Source organism: Onychostruthus taczanowskii, unplaced genomic scaffold (assembly GCF_017590055.1).
Source record: "Onychostruthus taczanowskii isolate IOZ18803 unplaced genomic scaffold, ASM1759005v1 scaffold21, whole genome shotgun sequence".
Lineage (NCBI taxonomy): Eukaryota > Metazoa > Chordata > Aves > Passeriformes > Passeridae > Onychostruthus > Onychostruthus taczanowskii.
Window position 1 is genome coordinate 1,741,610 of NW_024499351.1, and position 12,288 is coordinate 1,753,897.

At 47.6% G+C, this 12,288-nt stretch overlaps 1 protein-coding gene across 5 annotated transcripts in view; it reads right to left on the bottom strand.

The window, feature by feature from the left end:
- The window catches only part of SERTAD2 (SERTA domain containing 2), a 79,047-nt gene that overhangs the window by 16,385 nt on the left and 50,374 nt on the right, over nucleotides 1-12,288 (bottom strand). For 2 of the 5 annotated variants that reach the window (XM_041404265.1, XM_041404267.1), the window contains exon 2: nucleotides 5,919-6,076. Coding sequence is in view for 1 of the 5 variants with exons in the window: in XM_041404264.1 (XP_041260198.1) it covers nucleotides 4,724-4,926 (203 nt within the window). In the remaining 4 variants the exon portion in view is untranslated. Of the gene's footprint in view, nucleotides 1-4,723; nucleotides 4,927-5,141; nucleotides 5,504-5,918; nucleotides 6,185-12,288 lie in introns of those variants that run through there. The other 3 variants (XM_041404266.1, XM_041404268.1, XM_041404264.1) reach the window with 3 other exon arrangements.

A 12,288-nucleotide genomic window follows, 5' to 3' on the forward strand; every position in this document is an offset into this window, starting at 1 on the left:
CCTGGCACAGCCAGCATGGAAGTACCCTGGTCAAAATCCCTGTGACCACAGCGCAGGCTCCTGAAGCCTAAGGCACTGCTCTGACACAGGGCCAGGAGCAGGCACGAGCCCCGACCCGCAGCAAATCGGGCCATGCCAAAAGTGCTGAAATGGAGTGGCTTGTCTCACACAAGGCCCACAGAACAGTGAGAAATCAAAAAGTAACCACCACTGTTCAAAAAAAACACTGTGGTTTGCACACAAACGCTAAGTCTCCTATCTTGATGAAATGTATATTTGAAAAATATGCAAATGATATGCATGCACGTGGACGCGTACCTACTAAAGGCTTTTTTCCAAGGGAGAAAGAGCGCCTGTAAAAACACATGAAAAGTAAAGTTTGCGGAGGCACCGGAAGATGATGATGATGTATTTCTGAATTAGGATTTAAAACTTCATTTTGCAGCTACCTGAAGTTAAGACAAAGCTGCCTTTAGGCATCTCAAACTAGTCAGACCTGCTATAGCAGTTGCACAGTCTGCTTCAAATATGCCCTCCACGCTCCTTTCAACCTCCACCCCAACATATATCCGCATAGTTTACTTCCAGTCATGGGTGGTTCTTGCTATAGCACAGTTCACTCTACCTTACTGCCTGCCTGGCACGACAGGAGGGTTTTTTAAGACTGATGTTACAGGCTACTGTAAGAAACTGTATGAAAACAGCCAATAATTGTCACATTTCCATTAAAGGCGAGTGTGGTTCAAACAGTACAAGGGTTTCTGGGGTGGGGTGGAAAATTGGGGATCAAGAAAAATAGTTTTAATTGTTACATCTGAGGAAGTATTAGGGCAAGTTTAGATCTTTCCACCAATTCAGGACTCCTTGAAAAAGGGAACTTCTTTTTTCTGCTACTTCCATATACTACCCAGTTTTCAAAATGACATGAAAAGAAAACAAACCCATGTTTGAACTCTTCTCTCTGTATTCCATATCAAGAATTAAATTTTTATTCTAACTTCACTGAAAACTGTTTACTTTGCTTTCACATCTTACTGGTGTGAAAGCAAGGTAAACAGGTTTTGGCTCCTAATAACAACACAGACTGAGATCATGTCATCCAATGCCACTTAAAACTCAATTCCAGAGTGATATTAAGGAGAAATTTGTGATATTAAGGAGAAATTTGTGATATTAAGGAGAAATTTAAAACCAATGGTACTCAAAACACTGACTATGTTATACAGGTTGGGAACTTCAGACATTCCTTGGCAACATCTCTGATTTTTATGTACCAAGCTGAGGAGGGTACCAAACCTGGCCTCTCACTTGAAGAGCAGGGGTCTGACCTCGCCTAGCACAGGGCTCTGAGCATGGTTTTAATTTCACTACAGCAGCCTGAATCCAGTGTCACTCTGATGTGGTGGTTGCTGTCTCACCTGAGCTAGATGAGCCTCCACCCTCAAAGAAGGGACACACGAAAACCAAAAACTTGCTCTCTGGTGACTTGCCAGTTTCTTCAGTCCTTTCAAGCCTTCCCATCCCTAGTCACAGCTTAAAGCCCTTTCTGAAGGCCACTGAGGCTGCACCCATCACCCCTGGAGACTGCCCCAACTCTCCCTCGGAAATGCCCGTCGAATCAGGTCTTCCCCACCCCGAAAATCCCCTCTGCGCCGGAGGAATGTCCCAGCCAGCACATCTTCACAGCTCCTCCTGGCCACTCGGCAGTGACAGCCAGCATCTGACACGCTCACCAGGAGGCTAACGTGGAGGCAGTGCAGTTTCTACTCTGCACAGTGACACACAGTTTAACACCCACACAGCCAAGAGACAGGGCAGAGACCCTGCTGTGACACACACAATGCCTGCTTCTCCCACTAAACCTCTGCTGCCTCCCAGCCACACGTTTGCTTTGCAGCACACTTCAGCACACCCAAGAGCAACGCTAGCACAGCATTTACGGGCCTTGCCTTCCCCACTCGTGTTGAACAGCCGAGCATTGTTATCTTATTTTTGTTATAGTGTTTGCACTGGTAATGCTGAACAAACCTGAAGCCTCCACTACAGCAAACACAAAAATTGACTCTGTTTATAAAAGAATTAAAGAACTAACGCATGTTGAGAGTCTCTCTCCATTTAGAGAAAACAGGCACCTCTTCATGACAGCAGTTTCTCTGACTGATGAAAGTTTAGAAATCAAAAGAAGTGGCAGAAAACATGCAATTATACACCCCTGAAGAAAATGAGCGCTGTGCTCAGATTGGCAAATTTCATCTTCCACAAACCATGAATTAGCAAAAAATTCATCAAGACTAAAGATCTCTGCTTAGTGCCAACCTGCTTACATTGAAGCTGGACCTTGCTCTCTCCTTTGAAACACTCCTGATCTTTGGACTTGGTAACTGAAAGCTGCTATTTCTGGCACTGATTCGTGCGCATGTTAAGGAACCACTGCAACTGGAGCTGTCTCCTTGTGAGCCAGTTACACTACAGAGCTGAAAGAAGGTGTCTCTCTTGCTACCTGGCCCTTAAAAGAAGTAGATCACCAGAAGACTACTCGCACTTTCAAAGTACTGCATTCTCCTTGTTTGACAGATTACACTTTTAAGATGTTACATAAAAGCAAAAATAGTCACAAATACTTTGGATCACCTGTCTAGTGTTAGCACTGCCAGAGATGAACCGTGCCAGGAGTGCTTTACATCAGTGTGAAAAAAGTCAGAGTTCCTAAAAAAAATGTTTTCCCAATGAAATATTTATTGAAAAACTAAAAGCAGCTTGCGTGAATGATGGCAAAATCCTTCAAACTAGATGCTGCATGAAATCTGCTGTACTTCATGGAAGCTAAAAAAATAAATTTTGAATATGAAGTTTGAATGTTTCCTTGCTATTAGGACATTATCTGAAAGTCCTTGATGCCTCTCAGGCAGACAATTTGAGCACTTGGTATATTTATGTTATTATTTCCCATGTGAAACTCTTTATTTCATCTTTCCCATTAAAAAGAGCAGGTGTATAAAGGAACACAATTACAACTTTTAATAAATCAGCACCTACACATGTATTTAATGCTCTTTAAGACAAAACCTGAAGGACCTATGGCTATCAAGTTTCTTTTTGTTTGTTTCCAATCAGCTTCAGAGAAAAAGTAATCAGCTTGACACAAAAAATCAAAGCAGCTTTTTAATATGCACAAACTCTAGCTTCGTTCTTTCAGCAGTCCAATCCAGTTCCTGCAGAAAAGGAGTGGGTGGTTGCTGCTACCAACTTAAATGGAAGCAGGATCAGTCACGAGAGGAGGAATATCTAGAGCTGCTACATTGGATGCTGCAATACTTGCCTGAACAATGGAAGTATTCCGAAGGACACACTCTTGGATACCTGTCCAGCAGCACAAACTCCTAATCCTCCTCCTCCTCCTCTCTCTACCACCACCTGGGTAATTATGCTAAATCAGAGCCCAAAGATACCATCCTATCATGTAAAAGACATGCATTTTAACTTCAGCCAGAAAGGGTTACTTTCTATTTACCCTGCTAAATCAGTTGGCTTATTTCTATAGCAATCATTTGAAAACACAGTTCATTTTTATAGTTTGTTTTACCATGTGAAAGCATCCTGTGCCCTTAGATGCAAACTGAAGTGCCTTTGTCAATTTTGTACCCTTTGAGAAGTCCATAAGACACAGGAACCTTCACTTGCGCAGATGCATGCCTAAAATGAGCAGAATTAAAAGAGGTAGAAAGTGCTGTTTGAACTCACACACATTTGCAAGTGTTCACTCATTTGAGAGACACAAATATAAAACTGGTGTTTGGGGAAGCCAAGCCCTCTCCCACCGTTGTTTGAGCAATAGTGCATTCTAGAGTGGCAAAATCCAGCATTCACTGACGGCAGCCAGAGTCACCCTGATGACTGCACCAGGCACCAGATGAAAAAGCCTGGATTTCCCTGCTCCCGAGAGCCTTGGATCTGTCTGAGCACACGCTGCCACACGCAACAGCTCTGGCGTGCTGCACTGAAGTTCGCCTGAAGAAGCTGACAGCCTCCCCCGGATGGAGATAAAATGGGCAGATTCGCTTTATTTTACACCAGCAGCTGACCCACAGCTGTAAATCAGCCACCAAGGGGCCCACCGGACAGCACACAAGCCTCTCCATAGATTTCCAACTAAAGCGGTCCTAGGTTTTCCAGCTGTGTTTCACAAAATGCAAGAAATGACAGCAGGTAACTGTACTCCTATTTTCATGCTTAGGAAGAACTTATTTTTCCAGATCCTGATGAGTGAAGCAGCCAATGCTCTAAATCAAAGTGGTACCGCAAAAGGATTTTTCTTCAAGTGTTCATCCACCCCGAATAAAATGGTAATAAATATACATTTTTGCCGATGCTTCCAAAAGACGAACCACCTTACTCACAAAATCCCCCCAGACGCCTCTGTCTCCCCGCGCTGGCGGTGCTCCCAAGGAAGACCCATGCGCGCTATTGCTCAGGGAAAAGACAGGCTAATCCCCAGCCCTAACACCAACCCTGAAAGGGCCAGGCAGCGGGGCCAGCCGGGTCCTGCCCAGCCATATGTCAGCTTTGCTACAGCGGAGTGAAAGTCCCCCGCAGGCCCTTTTAGCTTCCCCGGCACTACAGCACGCACTTTTCGGGGTTCCCTGAACCCCCGCTCTTGCTGGGAGAACGGAGCCAGGCTGCAGCCCCCGGCTCCAGGGGCTCCCCGGCGCACACGCGAACTTACCGGGGTGTTGCGGCTTTCCTGGCGTCGGAGGGAGCCCGGCTCCGGAGAGCACAGCCGGCCGCGCTACCGGGACCGGCACAGCCACCTCGATAAAGAAGTGTATCCCAGCTACCCGCACCTGCTTCGGCTCGGGATCCCCCCGCATCGGCGGGGGAGGGGGCGAATTTTAAGGTCAACTTCGCCGCTCTCCCTTCTCTGCTCATCTCAGTACGACCCCCCCACACACACATCCCCCGGAGGAGAGGGGGAGGATCCCCGCCCCGGGCTCCTCTGCCCGGGTACCAATTTAAAGGTAGAGATAAAACAAGCCCCGATGACTCGCAAAGCCGGAGGGGGTGGAGGAGTGTCGCCGCCGCCTGCCCCCTCCCCCCCCGATGCCCCGCAGCCCCCCAGCCCCACTCACCACATGCAGCTCCACCTGAGAACTAAAGCATGGAGAGGGGGAGGTCGGAAACTCTCGCCCTAGAGCAGCTCCATATGTCGCTCCTCGCCGCGCCGCTCCGGGGAGGGGCCGGGTGGGATGCGGAGGAGGAGGAAAGGAGGAGGAGGAGGAGGAAAAGAGGAGGAGGAGGCAGGAGCAAGCGGCGTGAGGATTTAAGCCTCCGCTCTGCCCCGGCGGCTGCGATCACGCAGCATTATACAATGGAGGAGGAGGAGTGGAAGGAGGAGAAGGAGGAGGCACCACCAGTCCCGGCTCCCAGCACTTGCCGCCAGCACTGACGACAGGGGCGGCTCCGGCGAGCTCCTCACCCTCCGGCCCGCGTCAAAGCTCCGCCTCGGCCCCGGCCTTCCTCCCCCGCCCCTGCTCCTCCTCCTCCTCCTCCCCCCACCCTCCTCCTCCTCCCCCGCTCCGGCTCCCCGCGCTGCCCACGCGTGCCCCGGCCCCGGGCGGGCGGCGCGGCCCCCGCGGCTTCCCCGAGGAGCGCCGGGCCGGCACAAAGGCGGGTGCCAGCGCGCCCCGACCGCAAATATGACAAGTATCCCTGCTATCCGGTGGCGGGGACCCGGCCGGGGCACGGGGCTCTGCCAGCCCTGCTCCCCGCGTGGGGCTGGCCCCGGATTGTCCCGGTACAACCCTAAATTCTTCCCCCGGCACCTCCGGTCAGCGCCCGGCCCGGGCAAGTACAGCCGGGGCGAGAGGGGATGTGGAGAAAGCCCGGAGCGCTGCCGGCCGCCCCCCGCCCCGGGACCTCACCTGGGAGCCGAGGGAGGCGGCGGCCCCCGTCCGTGGAATCCTCGCTGCTAATTTGGGCTGTGCAGATACCACCGAAGCACAAAAATGAGGCCAAACGGAGATGTTCGGGCGCGCGAAGACTTGGGGGAAGGAGGGAAGCGCTCGGCACCAGGCGCTATCTGGAAAGAAGATGATTATTTTAAGTCACCTCGATGACTGAGTTTTGAAAGGGGCCGTAATCCCAGCCAGCGCTGTTAAAGGCGATTCAAACACCTCACAGTTTTGGCTGCAGCCCCAGCAGGCATCTCGGATCGTTCCGGCCTTTCATGTTCCACTAAACCGGTTGTACTTCGGGACAATAAAGCTTTAAGACCTAATATAAAGGCGATTATTAGTCATTAATACCACGACTCATTTAGGTATTATGCTCAAAACGGTCTGTAATGATTTGTGATCAATCAAGATGATGGTCTTGCTAGAAACTAAGTTCCATTTTCAGCTAGAAAACCGAAAAAGATACCTTTGGAAGAAACATTTCCTTACCCTGGAAACTGTATCTGACAAAAATCCACAAAGGAAAAACAACACCAAACCATTAAAATAGTGAATCTGCCAAAATAAAAGGGGATTAAGTGCTGATTTTATGGATTCTTAAAATCAGAATTGAAAAGGCCCCATCACATTGATGTTAAAACACCAGAACTGGCACTTGAGCACTCTGCTGAACTCACTAAAAATAAAGGAAAGGGCATCAGATCTAAAAACTGACTTTTATTTTGTAGGTTTGGGGGCCTCAGCACACCTTTCCCTTTCCACCCGTGCTATTCCTTAGAGGAGATCCAAGCTCTCTCATCCCGTATCTGTGGCAAAGAGTTAGCCCTAAACCAATCTGCAAAGCAATTCACGAGCCATTTACTAGATTTTGACGAGTGATTTGCAAATTGCCCAGGAGCTGGCAAACATTAAAACCAGAATCTCCCTGGCTGGATACTTTCCAGCAGCAAGGCACTGAAATTTGGTCCTTCTGCCCGGGGAAACAAGTCTCTCCCTGAAATTACCAGCGTCACAATAAAATCACTAAATAAAAGGTTCATCTTCTTTAGGGCCTGAGTGATACCTGTTCAGTGGGCTTCTGCCTACTCAAAAGCCACGCAAAATATCTGTAATACTTGCACACTGTTGGCTGGGTTGTTTGGTGTTTTTTTGCATGCCAGATTCCCTGAATTTCGGGGCCCCATCCCACCCTCCTTTACAGCAGATTTGTAAGCCAGCGGGATGTGGCCTTGCGCAATCGCGCCGTGGATGCGCCCAGCCGAGCAGCGCCTGCTTTCCGGAGCTCAAAGTCCGCAGCAGGTTTACAGTCCCCGTGCCTGGGTGTGTGCACGCTATCACCGGCACCAGAGGCACAACCACAAACATTTGCTAAATAAGCAGCTGGGCTCCAGCCCGATGTGCACAGCCCTGATCTTGCCATGCTACAGTCGGCAGTAAAAAGCCTGAGCCTGTGTCATTCGGGTTTTAAACGCTTCTGGACTTCGCTCGGTTGCTCCAATTTTACACCAGCATAAGAAAAAGCTCACCGCCCCTTCTGTTTCCTACTGTAACTCTCCCGAGTCTTTCTTGGCAGGAGTTTATAGTCACGCTGTAACTCCGATTGTGCCTCTGAACACAACTAGTACAACCTGCATCCACAGTCAGAAGCACTCCCAGCTGAGCATAGGTCACGATACGAATCGATATGAATAGAGCTCCTTCCTGTGCTCCGTGCACAGCACAGGCTCCAGCGCGGCGGGACGAGGTTGGGTACGCAAGGAGAATAATCCCGCTGCTGGCTGCTCCTCACATGGCCTCGCACCTGATTGAGGGAGACCTTTCTGGCCAAGAAACTCCGCTCTGCAGCTCTGGAGAAGCCTGACCAGAAGGTGTCTGCAAGACCCAAATGCAGTTTGCCTGAACACTTCAGCAAGCACGGAGAAGCAGCCTGCAATGGAGCCACAAAATGCTGTGCTAGGAAGTGTGTCGGCAGAGGTTTCCAGAGCCTGCGGGAGCGGGAGGGGGGGAAAGTCTGAGTGTCTGCAAGGCGGAGCCACCCAAAATGCATCCCATTTCAGAACCATGCATGTATGGGCTTCCCAGGGAGCAGAAGCACAGGTTTAGTTGTGCAGTCGTAGCCTTGACAGAGGCCCTTGAGCTGCTCACATGTGAAGATGACACAGTAAAAGAGAAGGAGCTGAGCTGTGTCTTTCTGCAGCACTACCAGCCTGATGTGGGCTACAGGCATAGCCTGAGTGCAGCCCTGTCTTTCAGCAAGGATGGTCACAGCCTGTCTGACTGAGGCCAGATCTCATGAAAATAATTCAAAAACCACCCCTGCATTGAAGATAAATAAATGAACAAGGTAATAAATGAACAATCAGAAATCAAAGACTGGGAAGGGGGAAACAGAGACTGGACTTCATAAATCAATTCATTAGAAACATTACAGACTGCCAGGTAATCTGCCTATCAACACGGATGCTAATTAGGAAAGAGTGGCAAAGTTTGTGCTGGAATGTTGGCATCCCTTACATTTTTCAAAAATAGAGGGAGTGAACTGCTTCCTATGCTTCTAATTGCATCCTTGGCCTTTTCCTTTCTGATTGCAATACGTATGAATACTATGAGATTTCATCAGGTAATTGTTCAACGCAACTTCATTTTCTCCCTGGATGTCTTTGTTTTGGTGCATGCAGAAGCTGGCAGGCAAACACCTAATACTGCCCCCCAAGGCAGACAACTTTTTGCAAATAAAGACCCCCTCAGCACCGGTACCTTGGGAGAAGCTAGACAAAGGGCCGGCCTACAGCCAGAGCTGCTCGTTCCACTCGAGCAGAGAGGCTCTCCTTGGGTAAGGAGAAAGCACGCTGCAAGCAAAGGCACGGTTAAACACTGCTCACACCTCTTCAGGCTCAGCACTGACCCCAGGAGTAGGGCCCTTCTCATGTGAGGCTCAGCCACAAATAATAAGCTCCTCAGTAAAACACTGGGGTGCTGCATTACTGCAGTCTGCACCTGTACAAAAACAGGGAGGGAGCTGCACCTGGGAGCTGGGCTCCTTTCCTTGGGATTTCAATGGGTATTTTTTTTCTTTTTTTGCTGGTGCAGTTCTAACACGGCTGTCCCATGTGTCCCACGGCACAGGAGTCAGTAAAAACCAAACGAAGCAATGCTCCACCCCTTCTCACTCCAGTTTTAGCTTTTTTCCCCCCCATTCATTTTCTCCTTTAGTTCATATTTTTCTCCTTTAATGTGTTTGTGACAGTAGGAGAAACACCATTCCCTAGAATGCATAATATGCTTAATTATCATTCTCAGTTAGTTCTCTAGGAAAAAAAAAAACCCTACAGGAGAAATCAGTTTAATTAATGAGTATGACCAAATGCAGCCTTAGTTCTAATGCAGTATCATATATTATATGTCCAGTTGGGCAGTTGATCTTCTTTGGGTAAAATGAACAGCGATGCAAAAAACGAGGGAGCTCATGAATCAATATTCTGAGTGCAACTAACCCCTTTTGTATAGTTATTCCAAGCTTCCTACAGATTTTGATGACAATGTCGGTTCCCAAATACTGCTTTTGGCTTTGGTAATGCAGGAGCAGGCCTGTACAGCCCAGTAATAGGAAGCTATTGCTTGGCAGTACCAAGTGTTGTGCCACATGGTAAATTCGTTAAATTAAGGAAAAAAACCCCAACTTTTAACTCCAGGATAGCTCTCAAATAGCCAGACCAAATAAAAATCCTGAGTGTGTGTGAACAACAGGGGTAGCAAGGTTTCATCTGAATGTAAGATTTGGTGATTTAGATGTTTTTCAGAAGGGCTACTCTTCACATACTAAATTATTAAGGAAATATTATGGAACAGGATTATCAGGAAAGAAAAAAAAAAGCAGCGTGCATTAGCTGGCTTAGTCAGAGGAGGTTTTGCTGCATTCCTCATGCACGGAGATGACTCCCTCCCTCTGTAATTCCCTGTGCACTCCCAGTCCTCTGGAGACTGTTGGTGTGCATCATCCTTGCTCCAGCTGAAAGACTGTCCTCTGACAGAGGTTCTGGCTGCCTACCATTGCTGTGTATCTCCTCATATCTTTCTGCCTTTTAATAAAACTCTGTGTTCCTTTCCAAATCCCATTCAGGCTGCATTCCCTGCAAGATGTGCTTCATTCCTGGCCCAGGCCAGACTGTTCACACTGGCACTGCCTGTATGGCACACAGGCTCCTAAAACAGCCTCCCCTTTCCAGTCCTGCTTCTTGTGACACAGAGAATTGTACTCTGCACTGAGCTGAGTTTTAGACAATGTCAGGCTGCTTTTCTTTCCCTTTCAATGCTCACTCTGCAGTCTCTATCAAAAGCACAAGTCATTCTTTTCTGGAACACTTGGTTACTTTTTTGAAGAGAGGCTACGCTGATGTCCTGATATTCATCTCATACCAGGGCCAGTGGATCAAGGGGGGAAAAAAATCTGCAGATAAAACCAAAGCTTCTGATTTAAAGCTGAGGAAGGAATACTTCTAATCAAGAAAAAACACAGAAACGGTGGGGAAAAATAGAGAGATGGCCGGTCTTCAGGCCTAATTAACCACTGGTGTAAACAGATGTCGCTGCAATCAAGCCAAAGACTTCAGGCCACCCACCAGCCTTGAGCACAAACCCAACACAAACCTGAAAATCTTAACAACGTGGGGCTGTCAAACATGCAAGCCACACACACTTCAGCACAAAGGTCACCACCACATCCCCAGTGCTGAGGGACCACCTGCTCCTTGCTCACCAGGGGAGAACAGCTCTAGTGCTCTGCCTTACCCTGAGCGCGGCACAGACTACAGCCCTCTCCTGAAGCAAAGCTGCTCCTACAAAGTTCTCCATGGAGGCATACATTTCTGGAGCACGGATGGATGCCCCCACACTTCTCCTAAACACTCTTGAAACCTGAAAGAGGCCTGAGTGCAGAGGCAGGTTGGAAAGAGGCCTGGGTGCATAGGCAGCTGCTCAACCCTGCTGAGATGCCAAAGGCTCGATAGACCAAATGGGGCCACCAGTGGCATCACCAGAGGCTTCTAGAAGTGATGTTCCTGCTCAGATTTGTTGCATTAAAGCGTTGTACAACAGTTAGAAGGAGTTTGAGGCTGGGAGGGCACAATCAAAATGGTGTTGTGGCTACAGTGCTGATGTAGGATGTTGCACAGCATTTCAATATGTTAAGCAGGACTTAAACCATGTCACTGGAGTTAAACGTGTTTGTGCTCAGATGCATTACTAGGAAAAAACCAAACCAAACCAAAACCAAACAAACAACAAGCTATCTCAATCCTTATTTATATGGAAACATGAGTTAATACATGGACATCCAAATGAATGCACTCACCTATAGGCTGCTTTTGCTGGCTGGAATACAACCTGTAAAGCACATTAATGCTCCTAGTCAGATTTGGGAGCTTGGGCCTATTGTTTAAAACTAGTTTCTGCAGCTTCTTAGAGCCTCTGGATTCAAAGAATGCTTACCAAGATAGAGGCATTTTCAAAGTAATTCAAATTTGCAATGATAAATCCTTTCTCTGACTGTCCCACGCGCAAAATTCTTTACAGACGATGTTTATCTGTACTCCTTTCAGACAAAGGTTTCTGAGGGTCTAATTTTAAGTAAACAGTGAGTGACCTACACCACTTCTTTAAAAAAAAATGCAAAAAGCCAAAACCAACAAACCCCAATAAAACAGAAGTTGAATCTGTAGGGCCAAATTCAGAAGAGGAAGGAAAAAAAAAAAAAGAGCTGGCAGAAAACCTAGCACAAGAACATCAAATGTAGCAGCATTAACTCCCACTGCCATTCTGTTCCTCTACAAATAATTGAAGTTCATACAGAACTGAACTCATTGAGTCAATGCAGTGAATGCACAAATCTTTCTGTTTTAACCCTTCAAAAATGTGTAACTCCTTACATTATGTGCAAAGAGGAGATTAAAAAAAAAGACTGAATGAGTACATCAGATGCTTTTAGTGACTATGCCTGTGGTAATGATTCATTTTGTCTTTCTACATTCCCTAGTGCTAGCACGGCTAAGAGTCAGCAGAAGCTCATACTGCAAATGCAGGTAAACAGACTGTGGGTGATGTCTGCATTTCTTAACTCTACCTAAAACCACTCCATAACCGTCAGAAATGCATTTTATCTTTCTGAAGAAAAAGGGAACTGCACAAATTAAAGTTCTCCTCTAACCTTTTTTTTATGTTCTTTCACTTTAAAGGAAGCTGTTCGTTTATAGTGACCATTAGCCAAAGGCTAAAAGAGGTTTACACCTAATTAGTATTCCCAAGCAAGGATGAAACACTAAATCACTGCAAACCCACCCAG